This window comes from Passer domesticus, chromosome 8, assembly GCF_036417665.1.
Source record: "Passer domesticus isolate bPasDom1 chromosome 8, bPasDom1.hap1, whole genome shotgun sequence".
NCBI lineage: Eukaryota > Metazoa > Chordata > Aves > Passeriformes > Passeridae > Passer > Passer domesticus.
In genome coordinates this window covers 52,500,051-52,528,019 of record NC_087481.1, presented here as the reverse complement: position 1 = coordinate 52,528,019, position 27,969 = coordinate 52,500,051, and the positions used below count along the sequence as shown (strand labels likewise).

The window sequence follows — 27,969 nt, the reverse complement described above, 5'->3', positions numbered from 1 at the left end:
CCAGATTTGGAGGACAAATAGAATCAGAAAAGGGGAGGAAAAAAAGCAACTGAAAATCTGTAGATCACTAGCTGTTTAAATGAAATAGACAGGTCAGGGTTTTGAAACTTGCTCATTCATAGTAGCTTATTTCAGTTTTCTTCTTCACCCTTCCTGTCTGTCTTCCCCAAGGTGAGGCTTCATTAGTGGTAAGACTGCTCAAGTTAGGAGAGCTTGTTTTTTCCACCCCTAGATGTGGCTAAAATAAACTAATCTTGTCATGGGTAGAAAGTAGCCATGCTGCTTCACATAGGAGTTTAGCTTTTCAGTGCTGCCTGGTCAGCAGGATTTTTCCTATTTAGCCTTGCACGTTGAGCTTCTCTTTGCACATTCAAGAAAATTGTCAGCATGCAGAGGGGTAATTTATAGAATACTTAAAATAAAAAATTAACAGAAACCTGTGCAAGACAGGCAAAGCCCATTAGCACACTGAAAAACAGATGAGAGAAAGAAGCAAGGGTTGTTCTGATGGAAGCCATCGGGAAAAAGTTGAAATTAGAGGGTGTATGGAGGACATTGCCCTACAGAACATTTGAAGGTGAGAGCAAGAAGAATGAATGATTCCAAAGGCAATAGGGCTTCCTTTGAAGTTGGGAAAATTTGCCAGACTTTGTACAAGGTCTGTTTAAATAAAGACTGTCTGCAAGACTGGATGTAATATTTGGTTATTAAGTAAAAGGGCATCTGCTCTCATAAAAGCCACCCTGTTTTGTTCATGTATGTTATTGGCTATTTTCCTACTTTGTACAGGCTTTCTATAGAATAAGCTCATGGCAGCCTGACAAATGGAGCATTTATTGTGGCTAAAAGTACTGTAAACAAAACCAAAATAGCAAGTTTTATTGGCTTTTATAATACATTTCAATTTTTAAAATTGGCAGTAGTATAGTGGAATTTAGTGTTTTAGGACCCAAATGTTGTTATCTGAAAACAGTGGACTTCATTTCCCCATTCTTTTTTCTCTCCTATACAGAGCTGTTTTTTCTATTTGCTGCTCACGCCCATGTGTTGTCGAAACAGATTCTAATAAGAAACATTTATGGTCTTAGTTTCTCATTCACGTGCAGCTCCACATAAATGGATTGCCTGCATTTGTTCTCATCTGTTTAAAAAAGTAATTAGTTGCCTTTGAATTTTGAAGAAAATCATGATTTGAGTCTGCTTCTCATATTGTCTTGTTATGAGCTGAAGCATATGGAACCTTCATTATAAGTAAAACAAGATAAACTCTCCAAGGTAACAAAGAAACCTCCTTGAAATGCCTATGAAAATTAAATATCTGTCTTTCATACAAAGATTTGATCCAGCAATCATTATTCTAATAGAAATTCCACTGAAGACCAGAGGAATTTTGCTGGAGAAAAAGAGTTTATGATTAAATTCTGTTTGAATCAGTAGCAGTGTTGAACCTGGTTCCAGCAGGACCTGCTGTTGTCTTCCTAGGAAAAGGAGAATTTCTTTGTTTTCCCACCTGAACTTATTTTTAATGTCAAGTTCTTGAAGATATACTTTGAAAAGAAATGTAGAAGCTATGAAGGCAAGGTCTTGGTTGTGGGCTTCTCTTTAAGAAGAGGTAAATGTCAAAATAGTTCATGGCATTTGCCCTTAGCAGGTGAGTGCTGGTAATAACACAGCATTGTTAATTAGTGATAAGAATGCCAATAATTGTTAAATATTTTTTTAAATAAAATACCTTCTTCCCGGTAGCAAAAGCTTAAGAATTTATGTCTTATTCTAAAACAAGTTAAGTGTCATGGATGAATTTAAGGTTTTGATCATTCAGAAGCAGAAACATAGAAAAATTCACCAGTTTTATCAGAGATAGAGTATTAATGTTTGAACCCTGTGAGGAGAGGGAAAAGGGGAATGTTTTGTTACAGTGTAGACTGAGATGCTAAATTTGAATGTCAAAAAGTGAAGTCCTTTCTGCCTCCTAAGTTTCTTAAACCACTCATGAGCCTTCTTTGTGCTGGTGTGTATGTTTGGTGTGTGGCCGAGGAGCTGTGGGAGGACTTCAGGTCCAGGATGGTTTTTCTTTGGGGTTTTTTATCTGCCCAGATGCTGTCTGAGCAAAGCTTGCTCATTATGGCTGTGTACTGTTTGTATTTTTTTAAGGGAATATATGAACATATTTTCTTTTAAAGAAGAGTTTTAATGAAAGCAGGCTATCTTGTCTTCCAGTTTTTGCAATATTATGTAGCACAAAGACAATTGACTTTTGGTTCTGTTTTTGTTTTCTGTAACAACTCCATAGATGACTTAAAGTGTTTCTGGAATCAGTTACCAAAGAATTGAAGCATTATTAACTAAAAGGAAAAACAATCCATCTTCTTCAGACACATATTCCAGGTTTCGTATTTCATTTAAAGTATATAAATGAAGTTACCTCACAACAGAAGAAAAGCTATTTTCCTAAAGATTTAATTATCCTTCACCTGGTTTGAGCTTCTGGGTCTACTGGTCTGGATTTATATTGTTGATTGCAAGAACAGAGGAGGTCCAATTAATTATTTTGCTTTAGTATGAAATATAAAATCTTGTGAACATCACAAAGCAACATCAAAAAAAAAAAAGGCACAATAATACTCTTTATCCTTTTGTTACGTTTTTGGTGTGTCACTTTTGGAAGTATTTTCTCAACTCAAAACATGTAATTACAGCTGTCACCTTTAAAATATATTTATGAAATCTGAAAAATAAATTAAGGGCTATTTTTCTCCTTTCCTGGCCTTTTTTTCTTTATTTGGCAGGATTGAATAATGTATGTATAACTGTATAATCCATTCTGTATCTGTGTTAATAGGCAATTGAATTTCTTAGTCTCTCCAATTCAAAAGTTACTGGTGGTAAGGCACTGTGTGTGAGTCTGTGTGCATGGATTTCTCCTGACAGTGAGTCAGAGCACTTCTTTGGAGCTGGTGGATCTGAAATATGCCCTTGTGACCTTTTGAAATACAGAAAGACTCTTGGTGATGGTTGTGGAGAAGGGATTGTGTGTTGGTCATTCATTTAGGTGGAGCTGTGGAGGGAAGATTGAGCCATAATTCTGCAGATGCTTCCGTGGGACAATGGAGCACAATAGGGAAGGAATAAGACACTTGGATAATGATAAAGCTTTTGCTGGACCTGGCAAAGAAGCACACTTGGCTTTTTGAACCAGATGATCACACCTTTGATCTCTTTTCAAGGAGTGGGGATTTATGTCATGGTTCCAAAGGAAATATTTCTGAAGTTAATCCTGCTGGTGACCTGCAAAAGAGAGGATGCTCTTGGATACACCTACGTGCTCAGTTGTGCCTGTGCAGTTTCTGTCAGCATCCAGAGGGGAGGCAGTTGCAGAATTGAAATGGTGGCTGACTGTTCAGGGCTCTCAGATATTCCTTAGCCAGCGTTGCTGCAGTTGTCATAAATCTTAACCAGTTATTAAAAGGAAGGAAAGAGGGGAAAATGTTTACTAGTGTGAAAAACTGAGGAAAAACCAAGGAGACAAGGTTACTAGATCAAGTAGGTGCAATGTAGAATACATTAATATACATCACTACTAAATAAAGAACACTAGAAGACTATAAAAAAAGAGAAAATGTATCTGTATTTATAATTAGGTACAAATTCTGCTCCATAAGCAGATGGAAGCCCTTAACTTTGGTAATGTTTTGTCAGCTTCCAGAGTTGATTTTGATTTTGAAACAGGTGAACACTGTAAAGAGCTTCCTCTTGCTTTGTTATTTAGTTTTGAAACAAATATAAAGAAGTTTTTGCTGAAAACAAATATAAACAAATAAGTTGTCTTTGAATACAAATATAAACAAAGTTTTTCAGTGCAGGAATGGTTGAATCTTTGATATAGGATTTGGGTTTTCATACTTGAAATTGTTCTAACCAGATGCATTAACCAACTACCAATGATAACCTTCAGAAAACACAACTTAATTTGCTCTCTTTCTCCTTTAAGGTGGTTTCCCCTAGAATCCAGACAAGGGAAGAGAACTAAAGACAGAGGAGAAATCAACGTCAATATTCAGTTTATGAGGAATAACATGACAGCAAGTATGTTTGATTTGTCAATGAAGGACAAAACCAAATCCCCATTTGCTAAACTAAAAGACAAAATGAAGGGTCGGAAAAACGACGGGACGTTTTCAGATACATCCTCTGCCATCATCCCAAGCACTCACATACCTGATGCAAATCTAGAGGTGTGTAGTGGTGAAGTGCAAATGAAATCCAAACCAAAAAAACCTTTCCTCCTGGGCCCTCAGCGGCTGTCCTCAGCTCACTCCATGTCAGACCTGACAGGACCCCACGTCTCCTCAGAGAAGATGAAATCCAGCACTGTTGGCTACACCCATCTTTTCAGGCGTCAGCTGGAGTCCTTTGCTTCTGTTGATGAAGGGGGTAAGTAACACTCATGACCATTACAATTACAGCTGACTGCTGTTAGAGCATTCAGAATTTGTTACTTATGAAGCACTTACAAGGCTAAAATGTTAAGAAATATTGCTGGCCTATTTTTTTTATGCTTTCTTTAATTGCTGTAACTCAAAATTGCTGTTTTTGAGCATAAGAAATAACTTACATTGCTCATGATGTATGATAGTTTAGCATTTTCTCATGTTATGTCCTCATCTGAGAGTATATTGCATTCCAGAGGGGACTCTAGGCAAAATAGCATCATGTGAGAAATAAATCTAATTAAAAAGTCAAAAACTATCACCAAATTTTAAACCTGATTTATACAAAGAATTGAAAATACTTTGAATTGCTCAAAGTTATTATGCAACATCATACTATTGTCTCTGGAATGGCACACCAGTCATAGCTGTCTTCTCTGTAGAACTTCATTTTCATGCAGGAAGCAAAAATTTCCCGTGGTGCCTATCCATAAACATTTCTGAAACATGAAATCAAGGCACAGCTGTTATTTTTTTTAATAGCTTAGTTAATCACCAGTGTTCTGAACTGAGGCTCAATTGCAAAGCTTCTAGATCTATGCTAAAATGGGTTTTCTGCATGTCATAAACTGTGATATAGTGTCTCATTGATAATGTACTAATGACAGATTGTTTGCAGGGAGTCTAAAATCTCCACACAGAAGGACATTAAGTGTTGATACTTCTAAAATGAGCCAACTTGACAGCACAGTTGATGAAACTGCACTTGAAGCACAAAATGACCCATTTAATGTGAGTGCTTCATTACCCCAAAAATTTGCTACACTGCCAAGACAGAAGAATCCATTTGAAGAAAGCCCAGCAACGTGGGATCAAAACCTAAGTCTGTTTTCCAAACCTGTCGAGATCAGAAAAGAAATTAAAAAAGAGAAAAAAGAGAAAGTTAGTCTTTTTGAAAGAGTGACTGGAAAAAAAGACAGCAAGAGGTCAGATAAACTTAGCAATGGGGGATCAGAGAGTTCTAGTGACTTGAAATCACCGAGTGCGTTTGGGGAAGCTCATCAGGAGAGTTTTGATTATGATTCAACTAATCCGTTTATGGCAAACTTCAAGCCTACAAGCACGTTGCCATCTTCAAGGTAGGTTTTTGCTGTATTTCAATCTGATATCTTGAATGTTATATAAATGAAAATGTGAAGTATTGAGGAACACAGTCTTTGTGCTTTATATGCGTTTATATCAGTGCTTTTCTGTTTCTATGTTACAAACTTTTTATATAATTTGATCGTTTCCTACTTGTTTTGAAGTGACTTCTTTATTGTTAATATGTGCTGTGATGGTTCTTGAGTGCTTGTGTTTGTGGAAGACCTCGTTTGTGCTTCAGAATGGGTTCTCCTTGAAGTCTTCTGCTTTACCTGAACAATTATTGCTAACTTATTACATTGCCCTAAGTCAGGTTTGGAGAAGAAAAGGTTTCAAATGTAAGGGGAAGAGGAAACTGACTAAATAAAAGAGTGGTACAAATAGGAATAGTGAAAAGAAATCCTGTGGATGTCACTATTTGGGTGGGGGAAAAAACAGAGGAGTATTTAAGTTCTATATATTAGAGTACAAGAATTAAAGAACATTCTGTTTCTAAATGGGAGCACCCACATGAACTCTTATCTCTCTCGAATTCATTTGGCTCACTGCAGCTTTGCTGAGTTCTGTGCGTTGAAATTGTTGCACGAGGCAGCAGTTTATGTCTTGAGCAGAATGAATTAAGTTACAGGACTGATAAGGAACTTTGATTTCAATAATCCATTTTAATCTTTGTTTGTCTATCAATGCTTTACTTGTTTTCCTTAAGAAAATGTGTAACCCACTGTTGGTTTCCTTCCTGGGTGCTGTATGCTTGTGAGAAAGATAATCTTGCCTGTCTGTCTCTCTTTATACATGCATAAATATATATATATTTATGTACACTGCCACCCACATACACGATTCAAAATAGACAAATGTTTAAGTTAATTAACTTTCATTCCTTTGCATTCTTTTTTTTTCTATATAAATGCCAGAAATTAGCAGTCCTTGCTATTTCAAGGTAATTATTCATTTCTATGTAATGACTTAAATTTGGTAGAAAATGCATTTGAAATTAAAATGCTTCAAACTGGAATCTAAAGGGTGTAAAATCAATCACTGTTTTAAATGGAAGTTTTTAAATAGTTCTAAAAAATTTACCTTTTCCTGTGTATTAATTCCTTAATTAATGACTCGAGTAGTTTCTTTAAAAAAAAAGGTTTTTGTTACCTTGTTCTTTTGGAAGAAAAGAATCTTACTGTGTCCCAGCTCAGTTTTCTCCACGGGTTAGAATGCATGCACTCCTGATTTAAACTTAGAATCATTTTCTTAACAAAACCAGTCATGATGTGAATTAGGGAAATGAACTGAGATTGAACTGCTGTAGAAAAGAGTTTATTGCTAGAAGCTCATGTGACCTCAACAAATTATCTTCTTAGTGCCTTCTATGAGTCCAGTCAGTTTCTAGTGTCTTAAATAACATGTTTATAGACAATCTTAGAATATTTTTTATTTAATGAAGTATTTCTCTGGATTAGCATAAGGTTAGGTTGTAGCTTGGTTTGTCAGAAGTTAAACTTCCATTTAAGTTTCTTTAAAGAGAAATAATTCAAATAACAATTAAAATTGCATAGCATTTAATTTTTTTTTTAAATGAAACACTGTATTCAGGCAGATGCTAGATGTAAGTAGTGAAATCTTTTGAAGTTCTTGAATGCAGCAGATCTTGATAAATATAAAACTTAATGATAATCATGATGGACTTTTTTTTCTTTGTTTTGTAATTAAAAAGCTCATCACAGTGCCCATTCAGAAGGACTCCAGTAATTTGTTTCTGTCTTTGTATGGGAATCCCTTTTACTAGTTCTTGACTTTTATGTAAACATAAACTTTTGATAAGACAAATAGATATTATTTTATTTTCAAAAAGCCAAAAACAGTAAACATTCTGACCTTTTTTGTGAAACAGCTATTATGGCATAATATCTGGCATGCAATAAGTTAAGTTAGAAGCTCTTGATTTTTGTGTTGCATTATGATGTTCTTTGTGAACCTTTTAGACTTAGTTTACTTTCTTCCAAATGCATCTTATAGAAATATTTTCTTTTGAAGTAGAAACTAATACAAAATGTGCATATTTAATAAGTTTACAGTTTAAGTTTACCTTTTATCTGTGGAGGATTTCTCAAATGGAATCCGTTTTTTACTTTTTGAACTAGTAATACTGAAGAAATAATTTGTATGAATATCTGGGCCCAAAATAAATGAGGCTGGGTAACAAATTCAGTATGCAGAAAGAGTAGACAGAGAATTTAGTCTTTGGGTTGTTTTTTATTTACTCAAAGTGCTATTAAGCTCTTTTGGATGAATCCCATTTCTGCAAGTAAAGCAGGCAGTATATTTTTATTAAGGTGTGTCTAAAATTATTGTTCTGTTGTGGATCAGGTGTTTGCTTTGCAGGTGGATCTCCCACTTAACCCAGCCTTGCTTTGGGTGATGGAGCATCCTGAGCTGGATTCCTGTCTGATGAAATCCTGCTGGAGGATGTATTCCAGGAGCACACTGGAGCCATAAAGCATCCAGTCTGTGGGACCAGGCTGGACATAGAGAAAAATGAAAGGAAAAAAACCCAACCCATAGCATCCCTCCCTCAAAAGAAACCCACCAAACCCAGCTCCTTCATGTCTGTGGTGTGACTGTCACGTTCTCAGTGCTGGTGAAGCCACATCTGTAACCTTGGGGGGAAGCTTTTCAGTGACTTGGGTGAACTTTGGGTCAGGCTTAAGTCCATCCTAATTAATTGTGGTTGGTAATGTTGTGTGAGCAGTAACAATGTGGAGAACAGCTGATGACATCAGCTGGGTGAGCTGCTGAACAGCCCATCCTGCAGTGCTTGGCTGGCTGCATGCTCTGTCACTAATTACTCTTACTTACTAATTAAACTAATGAAGATAAGTACATCTTCCACGTGTTGCTCAGCTGCTGATCCAAGAATTATAGAAGTGGCTCAGCAACACTTGTAGGATTTTTTTTTCCTGAAAGCAAGTATGCCAGGATTATTTGAAAATTATTTTTTATTTTTATTGCTATCATTTATTATTGTTTCAAGAAGGTTTTAGAAGTATTTTGGAAAACCAAAACAAAAACCTATTTGGTTTGTATATAATACTTATTGACAGGAAATCACAAAATATGGACCCCTCATTTCTATTCATCTCTGACCTGGCAAAGGCTTGTTCCCTGGTTTTGGCTAAATCTGTAAAATAGGGATGATGCTTTGCCTCCTGCAAATGCTGAGTGGATAAATGAGTATTTTTAAAGTGTTTTTGTAGATACGATATTGCAGTGTTACATAAGTGTTAAGGTTGGGGGTTCCATTGTCTGTTGTAGGCATAGTAGAGATATTTATGAGCTGATTTCTTGACAATTTAAAAATGCAGGAATCTCATAGTGAAAAAATGCTGGTTTTGCAAATGCTACAAAATCTGTTCATTCCAGAGGTTTTGTTTCATAAAGCCAATTTTTAAGCAAACAATATCCAGTGCTCTTATCCAGCATTTACCAATATTAATTTTGGTTTTGTACTTCTTAATGCATTGTTTTGAAACTTTTACCAATATTGCCTTAAATTGCACTCATTCTTACAATTACTGCTATTGTGGCTCTCAGGAGGTTAATTTGCAGTCAGAAGCCACGTGGCTTTTGTGTTGAACACAGTTAAAGAAACTGAGGGTGCTCCTGGAAAACAAAGATTGTTTTGTGCCATAACCAAAGCTTGTGCATCGTTTTTCTGAAATTGTTTTTGTTTAGGAAAACACATGACACTACACTACAGGCTAATAAACTGATGTGAAAATTTCTCAATTTACACCACTTGACAAGTGCTAAAAGAAAAGCATCTTTAATTTTAATGTGTTATTAGGACCTTTTTAGAGAGACTGTACAAGTTATTAACAAGGTCCTCTGAGACAGGAGACGGGTAATTAACAAGACCTACAGAAAGGGAATTTAGGTAATTAACAAGATCTCAGGCACTGGACACAGGGAGACAAATAGTCCAATATTTAAAGCTGACAGGTTGTTATTAGTCAGATCAAATTCCAGATCTGGGAACTGGGAAACTGGATTGATAAGTGTTTGGGAGCTTTCTACTAAACATTTTATATATATATATATATATGCATACATGAATAATTCTGTGTCTGTATATACACATATGTATACAAGAGAGAGGCATTAAAAAAAACCCTTCTAAAGTAGCATTTCCTTGACCTAACTATTGTTATACTTCATAGAAAAGAAGATAAAGCTTGTCTACATACAGATTACACTTTATATCAAGTTGTGGCAATAAGTATATTACGTTCTTAGCAACGTGGAAGATGGAATAGTGGAGGAGAAAGAAACTTGTGTCTTACTAGGAATCACTGTAACAATTAAAAATAATGCTCATATTTATTATATTAATCATTAGTGAATTGGAGCATAAATTATGAAAAAACTACTTAATTTTTTCTGTATTGTGTTACTGCTTCGGCAGTTGTTTGAATTTGCAACTCAAAAAAAAAAACAAACCACCAAGCCAGTCCTTCAACTCTTTGCATCTTTCTGCTTGTAGTTTCTGAATGTGGTGATTTTCTTCAGCCTCTCTCCCACCTTCGTCACATGTGGCTGTTAGAGCTGCCTGTCTCCTCAATGTCACATGTTCCAAACAAATCAGGGGCTGCAGTTTTGTTTTTCCCAATGGAGGCAGTGTTTGAAACAAGCAATGTCTTTGCATTTTGATATGGTCATCATTAGATTTGTTAAAAAAACGAGTGAGGTGCCATGAAAACAGAAGGGTTTTGATAACAGCGATGTGTTTGGATCATGTTAAATTGATAAGTCTGAAGAACAGCTGATGTCTGCAACATTTCAGCAACATCAGTCTTTGGAATGTGTGATGGTCAGGTGGTTAAAGAAGCTTTTGCAGCATCCTAGTGTTCCTCTGGGTTCCTGCTTCTCACTTGAGCTGTGACAGTAGAGCAGGTGCCAATCTCGAGTCAGCTGAAGTTCTAAAGTAAAACCTGTTATCCCAAACCACACTGAGGGTGAGTTATTAGTGCAATAACTTCAGCATAATCAAAGTCACTGTTAAATGGTTTCAATCTTGCAGAGTTACTGGCAACAGCTCCCTTGGAATGAACCCCAAAAGTTGCCTGATGAGAGCAAAGGATTGTAGTGGCTGTGTATTTCTCTGCCAGACAGGAAAGCCAGTGTACAATGCAATTCACTCTGCTTTTCACATGCCTTTTTCAGAAATGTTGCTCTCTAGATATTGCTGTACTTGCTAAAGCAATAAGGTCTGTTAAGACATTTTTACACATTTATTTCTCGGTTAGTAAAAAAATGACACCAGGTGAACTATGGTATTTTCAAATTTTGTTTCCTCTGTCAGTGTTAGCTTGTCTTATTTTAAGGACAGTGTGCTTCTGCATTGCTTTTCTTGAAATGAATAATTATTTTTCAGTTCTCTACTGAAATTTGACTAGACTTTAGTCAACTGTAATCTACAGTCTAGGTAGAATATTGGTGGACTATGACAGTGCTTTAATTGTACTCTAGACTGTTAATATTTGTTACTTCAGTGTGGTAAAGCTGTCAGTGGAACATTATTTCAACAAGAGAAATACATTGATGGTACATGAAAGGTAAAGAGAAATTCCAAAACAAGGAGGAGTCATGCAGAGTTTCTTAGTCTGTCCTGCCAGGACTGTTATAATCTGATTTAAAAGATCACTGCAGGTGATAAGAGAATAATGAAATCTTTTGCAAAGCTCTTACAAAGCATGGTCACAGCATTTGGGACATGACTAAGGTGGGCTGGAGCAATCAACTCTTTGAGGGATATTGTAGAAATACTTGGTATTAATCTTCACTTTTGCAGGCTCCTCACCAGCAATCAGTCCCTCCTAATTAGTTGACTGTTTTAGGAATACTGTTAGGAAAGTTCATCCTGCTGGCTGCATGACAAGATTTTTTCAAGCTTTCTCTGTCTCTTGGTGCACATTAGGGCATGTGAAATCTTTTTTGAGAGGATGCATGAGGCATATTATCTTTCCCAAGGGAAAAACGCACTGCCTGTTCTATTTCATTTTTAAAAAGAATGATTTGTTCTATTGTTTCCTTATTAATAACTGCAGAAACTATGTAAAAGCAATGCACTTTTTTTTTTACTCTTTCATTATAAGAACTAAAAATTAGTTCTACTCTTTTAATAATTCAAAAATGGATCTGTAAGTTTCAGTGTAAAATGTAATTTTAGGATTGTTTGATTTGGTTTTTTGTTGTTGACTTAGAGATCTCTAATAATAGGGTCTTCTAGTAGAGATCCTGGCACAAGTTTTAGTTTAACAACTCTTTAGTGGTCTCTTGAGAAAAAAACTTACTTGCTATAGCACAGCTCCTAGTAAAAGGAGAAATATTTATATACTTAGATTTCTAACTAGTCAAGGAAGGTAGTGATAGTCACAAAACCTGATCTTCTTTTTGTGTCCTTCTGGGGTTACCCAAGCTCCAAAAGGCCACAGAACAAGGCTTGACAGTAGAGCAATTTATACAGTGAAGTGTCTTAAGTGATGTTCCCCAGAATCTAATTGCAAAGTAGATGGTAATATGCTTATTTTGTACTTGTTTAGCTGCCAGACAAGGCAGTCATTTCTTCTCAGAATATGAAGTGAGCTCTGCATTGCCAGGCACAGCAGGCTGACATTCTATGGAAAGCTAAGTTTCTGAATTTCATCAGCTGTATCTGATTTTATTCATTTCTTTTGGTTTTCTTTTCTTTTTTTTTTTTTTCCTTGTGCAATAGTAATAGCCTAAATGGCATCCTAATATTTCAAGATTTTGATATATGTTGTGAGAATCCAAAGAAAAATGCATCAGCACTGTAGTCAGAATTGGTCCAAATACCAAGAAGCAGGATAGGAATAGAAGTTTCAACTCTAGTGAAAAATGAATATGGCAGAGCTTTGCTAATTACCTGTGTGCAGACATTCCATATTAAAGGAAAGAAACTGAAAGCTCACACTTAGCTCATTGGTATAATAGATATTTTACAGAATGTTGGGTTAACATAAATTTTAATACTTTGAATAGTAATGATTAATTTAAATATCCTAATTTTAATTTCTAATAGTATACACTACTATCATGTAACTAATAGTAATAGCAAAAGAGAAGTAAAAAGCTTTTGGTCCTTAAGAAAATACTCTTTCCATGGAGCAAATTTAGGAGTCTGATTCCCATTCATTATGTTGTCAGACTAAATGGCACTAAAATGTTTAAATCAGTTATAGGAAAGATTTGATAAAGATTGTTTTAAGCTCTAGGCATTCAGAAGCTAAATATTTATGCAGCCACTAGACCTGATGTTTGAATTTTTAACTATCATTAAATTTCAATAGACAAAGTTGTAAGATGCAGTCATGAAATTGAGCTTGTGACACATCCTGAACTCAACTCCACTGTATTCTTCCTATACAAACTGTAAATTATCAACATGCAATGGAAGTATTTAATTACCATAAAAAAGGTATTATAAAAAAAAGTTTCAATTAGTTCTAATGAAATGTTTTTAAACAATAAAATACAAAATAATATGCTTGCTATGATTATGAAATAGTAAACCAAACTACAAGAATCACTACTACTACTACTAGAATCACCACTGCAGTATATCTGTGTCCATTATTAGTTTATATTATTGTTATTTCTCATCACTTCAGGAGCAGGACAATAGAAAAGAGTTCTCATCTCAGATGAGTTAAAATTGAAATCTAAGCCAATAAAACCCCAGACATTCAAACAACCTTTACTATTCAAGAAAATGTAAAAAGAAAGTTATATCCAAAGCTGTAAAATAACATGGAACAATGAAATAATGGATATGATTTAATCTGGTAAAAATGTCTGTTACATAAAGTAACTGTCAAGGACACTAATTGAATTCCCAGATGAGTGAAATGGGGGACAGAACTAATTGTGCTGGATTGGAGAAATCTGTTCTGGCTAGAGAGGAGTGGGAGTGATGTGCAAGTTGGGGGCTCAGTATCACTTCCATGATCCTACTGCAGCTGATTTTTAATCTGCTGGTAGGATTTACCTCCCTTTTAGTAGCTCCTTGGAGGTGATCTGAGAGAATGAAAATTTATTACTTCTAAGAGACAAACTGTTAATAATCAGTATGAGACATCACCTGGAGGCACGTAAGGCACATGAAAAGTCCATTTGTTAGAAAAGAAACATCTTTTTTATTTGTAAACTGAGCAAATTTAGTTTGGGTGTAATTGACAAACAATAATTATAGAATCCCACAGTGCCAGTTTTTCACAATCACTGTTCACAGTAAGCCACACTCAAAAAAACCCCTACAAAAATCCAAAAAGATACATTTTTCCCAAGCTGTGAACATGGGAACTTCTTCCATCACAGGAGATCCCTGCCAGTTTATTGAACTCTGGGAAAATCCCCAGAGACTGGATTATAACTAATACTATCACTATGAACTGTGAGTGTAACACAGGAGAAAACAATGTTATTTTTGTAATTGTTCAATGATTTCAGAATGCTTTTGGGCTGCTCAGAGGAAGCTTGTGCTGCTTGTACAGCATGGGCTGCAGTCCTAGGGGCTTGTTCTATATAATTATTGCCAGTAATTGAGTGAGGTGGTAACTTTAGGGGTCTATTATTGTGATGAAATTCAAATTAAAAAATAAATGCTCTCGTGAATTTCAATACACCAACCAGACAATTCCATCAATTGTTTGCATTCATAATTTTATAGGATATTTTTTTGAGGTGTTACCTACCCCTCAGACAGTGAATTAGGGGTGCAGTGGTGGGAGCCTGCATCTGCTCACACTCACCTCAGGCTGGGGCACTGGCAGGAAACCTTGCAGGGCTCAGCAAGGCTGAGGAGCAGACACTTTGATTTAGAAAAATTATATTATATGCAATCTCAGCACCTGTTTCTTCCTCAAAAAGCATTATATTTTCTACAAATCTCCTTAAAGTATGAGTAAGAGCCCTCATATAATTTGGATTTTTATTGGGGAATATTTGAATAGCTTTCCTTTTTTTTTTTTTTGCAAGTGTATTCAAATTTCTTCTTGCAAAATACGCAGATGTTCTCTTTTGAAATTGCAGTTAACATGTCCACAATTTTGCAGAAATTGTTGCAGGTTTTTTACTGCTTAGAAAAACCCCAAACAACTAGTCCATATTGCCAGTGATTTATACTTCTAATTTCGAAATGCAGCTTCTCATAGTCAGAACTGCTGCTATCATTTTAAGCTGCCACTACGAAAAAGAGTCCAGGAACTTATTTCACAGAAACTATAAAGTCATTCAAGGCAGTGAAAGATCCTGCTTTTTTAACCTTTCAGAAAGCCCCCCAGTTGAGCAGTCAGGCTGCATTATTCTATATCTTGTCTAACATGAGGAAACAGTCCCAAAAGAAAGATATCCCAAATTAACGCCACACTTCGTTAAATAGAGACATTCTTGGTTTTCACCAGGCTAATTCGATCCAGTTCAGTTAACTCATTTTTTTTTGTGCTGGGATCACGGAAGGCAGCCATGAATGGAGCGAGTTCATCATGTGTTTGACACGTCGGAGTGAGGCTGAAAGGAGCTGGGAGGGAGGGACCCTGCCTTTGGCTGGGCAGACAATGCCCCATGAAAAAGGGTTCTCATTCAAAAGGGGTCTCCAGAAACAGGGCAGGCTGCTGGGGATCACTGTTACACACAGGTGGAATGGGAATTAGCCAGACTTAATGACACCTCTGGGTGTCTGCCTGGGACTGTTCCTCTAATCCAGTCTCTGTCAGGTACCCTCAGGTTTACAGGATTTCTGCGTGAGCAAAAGTTTGTCTGCTTTGGGAATTAAAGATCGTGTACAGACTAAAAAGAAAATGTGAAAAAAAAAGAGATTTTAAAATAAAATAATTCTTTACAGAAAAATATTATCATTTATATTTTATGTATTTGTAGTTCATAATTCTTTACATATATGTGAATATATATATAAAATGTATATATTTTACATATTTTTAGTTCGTAAATTTTTTGCCCTTCCACTTTTACACCATGGTATATGTGGTTTATAAATTCAGATAACAGAGGGGTGAACAGTCACAAAATACATGTTCTCTAATACAAAAAATTTTCACAATTTAAAAAAAAAAATACATATGTTTTTGTATCTCTCAGTCACACATCACTCTCAAAGCCAGTGCATGCAGTCTAACAAAACAGATTCTGTGTTGTGAAAGAATGTGCCTGCTGTGGTGCTACCAAGTAAATAATATTTGTGAGCCATATCCAGATCTTGAACACATTTTTGGAGAATGTTTTCTCTCCAAACCTGCTGCAGCAAGTACATAAGAACACAGCATCACTGATTTTTAAAGATACTTGCTAATAATTGCACCAGCCTGTGTGGACAGTTTCTTAAACCTGATATTTAGACAGTGGCTGTTTTTATCAGTATCAACAACATTATGAAAGGGCTTTCCTTTCTGGATGTGCACATAATCACTAAGTTTATAAAATAATAGATTATTTACTCAATTTTAAATACAAAATAAGTGTAGCTGACAGAAGATGGCTTTTCAGCCCTTAGCTGGTGATCTCACTGGAATTTCTGCAGGAACTTTGTCCTCTGGGAGCTGCCATGAAAGCTGGAAATACGTGTTAGTCTGTAGGGTTTGGTTGTTGGTTTTTGTCAATCTCATCCCAGGAACCTGTTTCTAGGATATTTCATTTAAAGTACCACTCTGTGCTTAGAAGCTCAAGCTAAGTCTAGAGATAAGAGGAAAGATAAACCAAATCCATAATAGTCTTCCTTGCATTTCTTAATTAGTTATTCAAATTTGCTGACAAAAAAATACAAAGAATTGTGAACAAGGAATATATTCAAATTTCCTTTAATTTCTAATAGTTTGTTTTTCTACGTTTAACAAATCAAGAAAATAAACCATATTAAATACTTTATTCAGTACTGTATTCTAGCAGATGTTTTGGTCAAATAAGTGTGCCCTGCTAATATTTGTTTGGTATGTTTTTTCCCCCACAGTTTTAATGTGAATCCTTCTGGCTCTGAGGATCTCAGGAAAAAAACGGTGAGTTATGAAATGTCATGGAAAGCCATTAGTAAATGCCAACTAATTGGTACTTGTATAAGCTTATAAGCTTTTGTTCTTTTTTAACCTCTTATATGGAAATGTTGGGGTTTGTCTTTTTTCTTTTTTTTTTTTTTTGACATATCCAGAAAACCTAAGCAGAAAAGCACAGGCTTAATGTAAATTTGGAAATAAAGAAGTTTTGCATTCAGTATGGAGTTTAGCTGTGATATAGTGAAGAAGGAAATATTTAGTTATTTGAACAAAAAGCAAAAAAAAACAAACCCAAAACCTGAATTTAGGAGTGGTTTAGATGACTCTAGAGAAGTAATGGTAAGGTGAGGAACTTTGCATTAGGCAGTGATTTATTAATTGACCCGACAGGAGCTTACCATCACTATAATCAGAAACTTGAGGACAGTCTTTAAAAGGCAGATCAAAATTAAAATTATTACCTTATATGTGGTAGGATTAATAATACACATAATAAATTAACAGATGAAAACACTAAAAATTAGAAATACTAGAAGGTATAATTCAAAATGCTCTTGTTTCTAAAAGTACTGAGAATAAATTGTGTACTAAGACAAAAAATAATCCACAGATTGCCTGGACAGTGTCTTTGTTTGAAGGAAAATGTGGTCTTACTAGAATTTGTTCTGTGAATAGATGACATCTTTAAAAGTGGGTTTGTTTTCAATCTCTGAAATATATAGAAAACAAGTTTCACAAGCAAATATGACTTTGTACTGTTTGTTTTCTGCTGGTTTATGTAAATGATTTGTAATAACATTTGATGTTATTGTAAATGCCCAAGTTTTTATAATGTAAGTAGCTGGTGGGAGATGTCAGAGTATTTGAAGGCTGCCTTTGATCAGATAGTAAACTGAATTCTACCAGGCAGTCACTTAATCTCTGACAAAAAGAGACATCAAAAAATTGATTTAAGTTAGCAGCCATTGTCTGTAAAGTAACCATAATTACAGTTTCTATGTGCTTGCAAATGTACTACTGCAAATCATGTAATTTATTGCTGGTAAAAGCATCAGTTTAATTCTTTTAAGAAATAAGATGTGAATTGTTTTATTTAAAGGATTTAAAGGTGATAAAAGAAATCCTTGATGATTTTTCTTTTGGAATACCAGCCATCCTAAATGTCTGTTATAGGATTATGAGGTGGTGCTCATTTAAAGCAAAATACAAATTAGGTGGGGAAGAAACTCTATCTGAACCATAGTTTTGAATGAAACCATTTGAATTTCTTTTTAAATATTCAGGATTGCTTTCTAAGGTGTTTGAAGTAATTTATTATTAGATTCTGTAATATTAGCCCTCACCAAGTTATTACATTTCTTCCTTGTGCATATTATTTAGTAATTATGTTTGTGTGTCTTCTCCTCTGATGCCAACACCTGTCTCGAAAGCAGTGTTTAAATGGGAGCAGTAGCCAGTTGAAAGGGCAGCTTGAGCTCTTTAAGGCCTAATTAAGAACTGAAAGGAAGATGAAGTAAGTAGGACAAAAGATGTGAAAGTAGCTTAGATGACATTCCCAGAGCAGAATTCCTCATTAGAACAATGAGGAGATGATCAGGGATTGCCAGGCCTTCATTTTATCAGTCATTTCCTCTGGCTAGCAGTGTGTACCCCAGCAGGATTTTGTAGCTGAGACAATCATTCTTTACATGGCTTGTTTAGAATCTTTTTTTTTCCCCCTTAATAATTCATTATAAGATTATTCTTATGCATTAAAACTGTGCCATCTATTTTTCAAAAGAAATAAGTGTTCCTTATATATTTAAATATTACCTACTGGCTCAAGCTGAACATACCAAATCTTAATTTTAACAATATTAATTTCTAAATGATAGCATACTTCTACTGGAATTTTCTTGCATAATTAAGATGTGTATGGAGCATGTGCATGATAAAATGTCTTCAAAGCATATATATTACACATAATTTTCCAATAAACTTGATTGCATAATTAAAGTCATCATTGCACCTTAATTCCTGTTCCTTTGCCAAATCAGAAAATTAGGCAAACCCTATATTTCAAGCACGTAAGTGTTAATGGCATTTTCTCCAGTGTGTACGAAAATTTAGTAAAGAGAATAAAATCTAATAAAGAGAAAGTTTTACTTCCTTCTTGTAGAAGAAAATGTGCTAAGAATATGACCACAAAGTGAAGTTACTTTCTCTTCTCTACTTGTTGAAAGTGGATTGCTAACCAATTTATAAATTTCATCGGGTTAGCCATTTTAATAAAGTGGCAGTTACTGATTACTTACAATCCCTTAACTTGGTACATTAAAAATACTGAATATACATCCATAAATGTGACATTAAATGTCTCAAGTGCAGAGAGAAACCCTTAAAATCACATATTTTTGAGAGCTACTGTTAGAGTATAATTGATGGAGAGAGCTGATCTGTCACACTTCAGCCTGTTTGCAGGGCACCATCACTTTTAATTAGGTTCCTTTGAAAACTTTGGCCAGCTGCATATTTTAATGGGTCGACATGTGCCAATGTGCAAATATGGAGCTGTATGGGAAGCAAAGAATGGGGCATGGAAAAGGAATGAGTATGACTATTATGTGGTGTGCTTCTTAGCTGTGCAAGCTTTATAATTTTTAATGACATGCTTCTACTGTAAACAAAGGCTATCTCGTGTGCCCTGTTAGAAGTGCAGGATTTTGTAGGTTTCATATCTTCTAAATGTTTTCATTTTTGAATGAGATGAAGCATACTGCTTCACATGTCTAACAGTGCTAGTACTTCTATAAACCAGCACAAAAGAGGACATTCAGGTTTACAGTCTTTAGGATTACATGTTGTCCTTTTTAAGATGACTAATTTGTCCATCTCTGCTAATACCTTCACTTACTGAGTCATCAGAAATCATTGCAGAAACAATTCTGTTTTCCCTACTGCTTAATTCTGGGCCTCTCCTGCTTTAAAGCAAGCAAGGTCTTTTATAAGTACACATTTATGTCTGCCTTAAGTGCTCTGGTGCAAGTAAGATGTAACCTTTTGCCTTCACCTGCAATTTAAAATTGAAAGTTTTATTGTGTGATTCAGAAGCCAAGGCCTGGAGAACAACTGGTGACTACAAATATGAATGTGAAAGACAGATGAGGGCTGATGTCATTTAGAGCTGAATAAATGCTTTGCTGTGATGCTCTCCAGAGGAAAATACTCAGAGAAGTTACAGTAGGAGTTGAATTCTCAGGGCTCTTCTCTTGTTATTCCATAATTAAGGGGGTTGGTTTCCCAAAATGGACCTGACAGCTGTTGTTGTGTCACTGCTCATATGGTCACTAAATCTGACACACTGGCTGTGTGTCCACCTCACTGAAAGATTTTTTTCTGAGATGACAGAGTGGGAAATTTTCATGGGCAGCCCATCTCCAGTTGTCTGCTCCAGTGGGGGTGCTGGAGGGAAAAGCACTGCAGCAAACAGAGGTGTTGCTGAAAGAAATTGCTTTTCATGTCAAGAGATGCACATGAGAAACACAAAAAGCAATAACCAGTTAATTTTCTGGAGACACTGAACTGCTTAACAAAATCTGGTGTTTTTCCACACTTACCTGCAGGAAGGAAATCCTTTCGATGCCACTGCAGGATACCGAAACCTCACTTATGAGGAGGTTCTGCAGGAGCTGGTGAAACACAAGGAGCAGCTCAAGAAGAAGGACACCCACATCCGTGAGCTGGAGGACTACATTGACAATCTGCTGGTCCGGGTGATGGAGGAAACCCCCAGTATTCTCAGAGTGCCATATGAACCTTCTCGCAAAGCTGGCAAATTTTCCAAAAGCTGAGACAGTGCTGCTTTCTGCTGAATACATTAGTGGAAGGAGATCACACTTTAATGTTTTGTCTTCTCTTCATTCCTTTTCTCCTAAGAAATTCCAGCAAAATGGGGAGGAGGGACAATGGCGTGGGTTTTTTCCTTTTTTTTTTTAGTCCAAACACTAGCAGGGGCTGCCAAAAGTTGTTTTATGTTAGATTACTTAAGTAACTTCTTTTTTTCTTTTTGAAAATACATTTAGGTACAGAATACTTAAAATAGAGTTAATGATACATAATAAATATGTCCACACAGTTTATATAATAGCTTAGTGTTCACCATGTGGCAGTTTCAACAGAGAAGCCCGTGCTGTTATGAATGTTTTCTTGAATGATTATTGGTATTAGGCAAATATATTGATTCTTTTCTTGCAGCATGCCATCAAGACCACTGTTTTCAATCCAGTGTAGTACTCTACTAAACCTAAGTGTGGTTTGTTGCAATGGAATGTAGTCCTGCACATATTAGAGGAAAACAGTGATGCACAATCCTTGCAGAGTAAATGCTGTATTCTATACAATGTGCTTTTTATATAACAATGTAAAAAAAAACCCCGTGCCATTTCTGTCATGGCACATGCTGGAACCAGTTATTTTACACTTAAATGCTGAATTTTGTGTATAATGAGTGAACTTTGGTAGTGAGCTCATGACATAAAGTTGTTCTGAGGATCTTTTTGTATGAAGTTACTGCATGCCTTTTAATGTGTTAAAAGTACTTTGAACAGTGTTCACAGAGTCAGAGGTACAACTGGAGAACTCAAGTATGGAATAAAGAAATGAATGCTTCCGTTCAGTCAAAGTCTACTGCCATGAAAGTGTAGCAGAAATGGAGAGGCTGACTTAAATAGACACGATAAATCAATTTAAGGTTGAGTTTTACATGATATATATGTCTTAACTTTTTAAATCTTATGACAATGAAAGTATACGCCTTTAGAAATAGGCCATGTTGCTTAAACACATATAGAGTACTTAGGCTTTTCATTAAAAATGTCTGTATTCCATGTAAATAGTTCCAAAAGTCAGTTCTCATTGAGGCAAATGAAAGAAGAATGTAGTAAATATCTTCCTGATAATTAAATAACTGTTTGTAAAATGATATATGAAAAAAGTATCTGTTATTCAATGAATTGGAAAAAAATAGTGATGAAGGTATAAGGGGGAAATACTGCAGGAGAACCCTCAAAATATTAAGATGAATAGATTTTAACTTTAATTTCCTTAATAAGAGTCTTACTTGGATTTTCTGTTGCTGTGAAACAGTAAAATGTTATTTGAAACATGTACAGAGAATATTTTAGATTTGGATTTAAGATAATTGTCTTTTCCTCTCTTTCTGCACCTGATCTGTTGGGTTTTTTTACAGCACCATGGCATGGCTGCTGCTGAGGTGACCAAAAAAGCTTGAAATTAAATTCCAATTTTTTGTTGTTGTTGTAAAAGATTTTAATACATTTTCATTTTTAAAACTGCAGAAATTGGTAATATTTTGAATACTTATATGTGGAAGGGTTGAGAAAGTTCTGTCTGACTGCTTTTGATGCCATTAGTATTGTAGGACAGCACAGAAGTATTCTAGTTACAAAAAAACTCCTTTGTACAAATATTGCCACATTTCATTTATTTATTTTTGGCTTTTTCTCCTTTACTTTCTTCTTTTATTTAGCAACTACCTCCCAATCCCCATTTAGTGCTGTCCCCAAAACTGTGTGCAGCCAGAGTTCCCAACCCACCTGTGGGATCCCTTTGTGTGGATCCCTGTGCCTGGATGGATCCTGAGAGGTGCCAGCCCTGCCCAGCTGTAGAGCTCTGCATTTGCATTTTGTAGTGCAGAAATCCATCCCACACCAGGCAGTCTCTCCTTTGTCAGCCTGAGGATGCATCAAGTTTGGTACCTCAGAAACCACGTGAATGTTCTTTTGACCCACTTCAGATCTCGATGACTGTAAATTTGTTGTAATATATTCAAAGTGCCAAAGGTCGTGTACTAGTTCATGGTATGTTTGCTGATAGAAGTTGGGGTTTACAATCAATTAGGTTTTCATTTTCTAATTACACCGAGATGTATTTCAGTTACTCAGTATTTCCATAAAAGTTCTTAAACATTTTCAAATGCTTGGCCAAAGCCAGCGGTTTTCTCATGGTGTTGATGGGGAAATGTTCTGCAATAGTTTTGAATTCCACACTCATTTTCAGCTGTCTGGTATGAGACCATCTCTAGTATCCACAGTGCTTAAATCATCCCCACCAGTGAGGATTAACAACTGCACTAACCAGAGAATGTGCTCCAGTGACTTCTCTCACATGCAAGCCAACTTATAATTATTAAAATGAAACTCTACTATATTTAGCACCTCTGAAATCACTTCTTTTAGAATGTAAATGTAGAATATCAAACTGCATAATTGACTAAAAGCAGATCATTTGACATATTTGCATACCAAAAACGATAAGCAGATTAAAGGTAGCGAAAAGATCAATTTTTGTGCATTAGTGAAGAAATTTAGTGAAGCTTTGAATGTGCTGTCTAGTTTTTATCTGATCTCTGAGTGAATAAAAGCACCTTTTGTTTCTAACAATTAGTCAAGAAAGAGGGGAGAACAACAAATGCAATTTAGGAAAAGGTAGAGTGACTGAGAGGCAGGATGGGACATTAACAATTATGAAGATATTTTTATAGAGTTTACAGGTAAAAATACAGGCTACTTTTGGAACAATCCTTGAAAGATTACATAAACATCATTTTCTGCTTTGAAAGACAATGTTAACATTTTCCTATATTCTGAGATTATTTTTGAAATGCATCTTTACCCCACATGTATTTTTTGAACCATGCAGCTTTCAAATGAAAACTTCTCATACAGAGTAATTTGTATGTTGAAAACAAAGTTCTGTATTTCCTATAGGATAAAATTGTAGACTTTCTTGCAGATCATTTTAAACCCATAAAAACTTGCCACTTGTGGTCAGTCTTTCTTGCCCTTTAAAATATAGGGATGAAAATTCTGAAATTCTCAATATTATTTTGATATTTTCTCTCCTAAATTAGGATAAGAGTTCATCCATGCATGCATTATATTTTGAAATTATCCTTTGAAACAGCTCTGCCATGCATTTTGCTTACTTAAAAGGACAAATATGAAGGCCATACTTTAATGTTGTAAGTCAGAAATGTAAACTTTCTGCCATTCATGAAGGATGTTTAATATTTATGTATGTTACCTCTTGCTGCTGTATTTTAAGTTTAGCTTGGTTTTCCACCTCTTGATGAATGTAGCATTCTCCCTAGATTATAACTGCATTTATTGCTGTTGGCTCTGTGTCAAGAACTATTTGTAATTTTCCAGCTGTGGAAATGCTGCCTTGTATTTAGAAAGGTTTCATGATTTGGGGACCTGATGAAAATCGTGCTCATTAGGTACTAGCCTGCATTTCTTTCTGCACAGGATGCCCTTTCTTGGATGCATCTTAAAACAAACAGAACTGCTGTCTTAATGTGTTTACTGCTGCACTGGGGGTTTATTTGTGCTTCCAGCTTTAAAGAAAGATTATTGTCCTCCATCAAGTATGTAAAGTTGAGCTGATGCTTTTCTGCTCTTTGTACCATTGCTGTTGTAGCTGTGATAGAGGCGTTAGCTGGGCTTTCACAAAGGTGAATTTAGAGCATGTTGACTAACTTCCCCTTCTTTGAAGTACTTGCTGAAGGATTATAGCTCTGCTGTGTTCATGATGCTAGATTTAAGGGTCTGTCAGCACTTTCAGTAGGTAACCCTATTTTCAGGGATTTGTTACTTAAAAATTTCAATACAGTCACTGGAAGTGTTTAATATGCAATAGGTAGCACTTTAATCTGTTTATGAAGGGGTTTGAGATTTGTTTCTGTTGAAAAGGTCACAGTCTCCTAAAGCATGGTGGGCATTTGCTTTATCTTTTATAATTTCTGCATTGAGGAAACCACTGTATGTTACAAGTGGTCGAGCCATTCCTATTCATCTTAGAAGCTTCCAGATGTATTACAGTGTATTATAAAAAGCTGAAGATCCAGGTTATTTAGGAAGTCTGTAAAAGATAGGATCACTACTTATAAAACTTAAGGGGTTTATTTTGTCTTGTGCAATCAATGGTAGTTTGTCTACATTTAATAATGGTACAGAATCATAACTATATGCACTTGTGAGAACTATAAGCTTAGAATGCATGAAAAACTTTATTTTTGTTCCATTATTGCAACTTCAGATCCTTTAATTTGATGAAAATGTTACCTTAATATTTTAATTTCTGTTCATTAAATAAATATTGCATGTCTAACACTAATAAAGCACCACAATGCACTACTGCAGTATTTATTGAATTGTGACATTAATCTGTGTTATGCAAAGCATGTGACTCCTAAACTCCATGGTGTTAAGGCTCTCAGACCACAGAGAGGGTATTTCCTTAGGGACAGCTCTAAATGAATATCCCAGATGTTTGCAGGGTAGTCATTAAGGGAAATCTCTTCAGTAATGTCTAAAACTTCGAATTAGTGAAAAAAATTGTGTGTTCTTAAATGTCCTAATCTGTATGTCTTTTTTAGTATGGTATCTGCAATCCTTTTAAATGCGCTATTCCTCTGATGCCATGGCTGTGTAAATATTACCAGGAGATCTTTGCACTGCAGGCCAGAGCAGCATTTAGCATGAGAACAAATGCTGTGCAAATTCTGATATGGAAAACATGACACATATTTCTCTTAATACTTGACAGAACAAAAACCCAGCCAGAAAACTGGAGCATCCTGCCTCATTACCCAGGAGTATTTTTTTCAATGCTCTCACAGGCTTTTCTCTTTTCCATGAAGCAGCAAAACAGCAAAGTCTGTCCCCTGACAACAGGAGGTTTGCTGGATGGTGAGGAGGTATGAGAGCAGTCCTGGTTTGGGAGAAGAGCCTTGTGAATCTTCCACCCAGCTTCCCGGAGCTTTGAATTCCACAGGGATGTGATTCCTCACAGTCCGTTTGCTCTGTGAGCAGATCCTTTGTCAATGCCTTTGTGGACTTAGAAAGCTTAGAAGGAGTTCTTCTCTTAGAGGTGTCCCTGGGATGTGGTGGCTGTGGGGAAGCACAGCCAGTGTGTGAGCTGGCCATGGACTTCAGGTGGTGTTACACAGATCCCATCAGCTGTGTCTCCCCATGGCTCACAGGTTTTGCAATGTCTGGTGTGTGAGAGCTGAGGAATGAGGACAGGAGGGGAAAGCAGCACACTGCCTGTTAAATACCAGTTTCCATCTGTAATTCACATCTGGTAACTAATCTCAGCTCCTGTGCCCGTCTGAAAAGGGAGCCACACCATTTCCCTCCCTCAGAGGCATTATGTTTGTTAGCTGATACCAGCCACAATCCTACTGATGATATGAGAGCCCAACTGGATTAAACAGCTTCCAGTTTCCCCAGCATGAAGTTGTCTTTGGAGTTGTCATTACTAACCATCTCAACCCCCTAATAAACGTTTTCAAGGATACTTTAAATATAGTTTAGCAGTTAAAGAATTATTGAAATTAGATGTAAACTAGAAGTATCATTAAGGAGAATTCTCTCTCCAGTTGCTCTTATTGAAGTTATTTTTTTATGGAACCACAAAGTAAAAGTCAGGATTTTATTTCCCTATTTTGATTTGTTTTTATGGGAGTGTTGTGCAAGTCCTGGCTGCAGCTCACTTGGGATATGTTGCCCTTTTCTGTAACACTGGGCATGTTTGCGAAGTTATAAATAATGATGATTAAAAATGCATCTCTTTTTCTGGATTAATTAATTAGATTATTTGTTGGATTGTTTTGTAATAGTGCCATTTTTTAAGAGATAGGAATAAGACTATCTGATAAAGGAAGCTGTTTTTTCTTTACTACTTATTGAGCAATTATGAGAGAAGGTTACCACACTGAGTGCAGCCCAGCCTGGAAAGTGTGTGGCATTGATTGTGTAATGTTTATATAAATATCAGTATTTTCAGTGCTGGAAGCCTGTGGCTATTACATGGGGATTATTGCAATGTATTTATAATGTGTTTTTACAGCATTTAGTAATGTAGATCAGTCTTTGATAAATGGATGATGATTTAGGACAGAAAAGTACCCTCCGTGGCTAAACACTGACATGTTTATACTTTAAAAGTAAGCAGCTTAAAAAGGTTTTAGGGCCATGCAACGTTTACATGAAGCTGAATACTAAAAAGGGGAGAAACTTTGTGGGATGTGTTTTGTTTGTTTCAGCCCAAACAGTGTCTGCTGTGTGACATGCAGAGAATGAGTAGAAGCAACACTGGGGAGATTCCATTTCTGGCATCCAAAAAACCCAACAACAGTAAAAGGTTGGTAGGGCTAGGAGTCTGCTTTTAAGGGATTTATTTGCCCAGCATGAGCCAGGTTCTGTTGGTAACAGGAAGAGGTAACACAGCATCCCTTACTAGCAAGATTATTGGCAGGGTGAACACCCCCAGAAAGTGGGAGTTTATCAGAGGGATGAATTCTCAGAGTTTTAGGTGTGGGACAGGTGTTGGGCAGAAGCAGTGCTGTCACTTCTGCTTTTTCAGCCCTGCTGACACTTGGTATTAAATTCAGGGATTGAACAAACCACATTCCTAGGAAAGTTAGGAAGTGTCTGAGGAAATTTGGGGTATGCAGCATGTGGCTGGCCAGGTTTCCTCTGCTGTTTCTTGAAGTGAGTGTCTGGCACAGGGTCCTGTGGAGTGGCCAAAATGTGTCATATCACCTGCTCTAAATCATTTATCTGGGGCCTTCCGAGGTGCTGAGTGTCTCCTTCTCCGATAACTTGCTGCTCACATTATGAATTCCTTGAAAATTGACTCCCTGGGACATCTTTACAGGAGACATCAAGGGTCTCCATTTAAATTTCATGAATACTGTGTAATTTGCCAAGGACTTCTACAATGCATTAGGAAAATCTGCCTCTTTGAGACCAGAGCTTTGCCAAAATAATGGCAGCTTAATTGCATCCTTTAAAAGCAACTGCTGACTCTCCAGCTATGAGTATTTTCCATTTCCTAATAAAATGTTTTCCCATTAAAGCAGCTTATTTCATTAACTTATAATTCATAGCTTAAATATGCTTATATTTTGCTAATTGTAGATTACTTAGTTCTTATTTTTAAGGAACACTGGAGCACAAAATACAAAATGTCAGGGTTTTTCATAAAGAAAAGTCTTGCCTTGTGCATAGCAATTGCATTTGGATAAGCATTTTAAATATGCTATTTTTAAGGAGTTTTTACATGCTATTTTAAACTAAATAATTAAACTTCTATAACAAGAAACAATTTGAAGTGTTCATGCAATTTATAGTTTTAATTCCTTTATAGATATGTGCTCCAATATTTTATAGTTATGATTCAAAAGCTACCACAGTTACCTATTTTAAATTGTAAGGATATATTATGAGACTTCAAATTATTTTCCAAAGTACACA

At 35.9% G+C, this 27,969-nt stretch overlaps 1 protein-coding gene across 1 annotated transcript in view; it reads left to right on the top strand.

The window, feature by feature from the left end:
- Window positions 1–24,830, top strand: part of RAB11FIP2 (RAB11 family interacting protein 2) — a 32,765-nt gene extending 7,935 nt beyond the window's left edge. Inside the window, exons 2-5 of the mRNA XM_064431437.1 lie at window positions 3,992–4,434; window positions 5,110–5,569; window positions 16,609–16,654; window positions 20,251–24,830. Coding sequence (XP_064287507.1) covers window positions 3,992–4,434; window positions 5,110–5,569; window positions 16,609–16,654; window positions 20,251–20,478 — 1,177 coding nt within the window. The 3' untranslated portion in view covers window positions 20,479–24,830. The remainder of the gene's footprint in view (window positions 1–3,991; window positions 4,435–5,109; window positions 5,570–16,608; window positions 16,655–20,250) is intronic.
- Window positions 24,831–27,969: the final 3,139 nt, after the last annotated feature.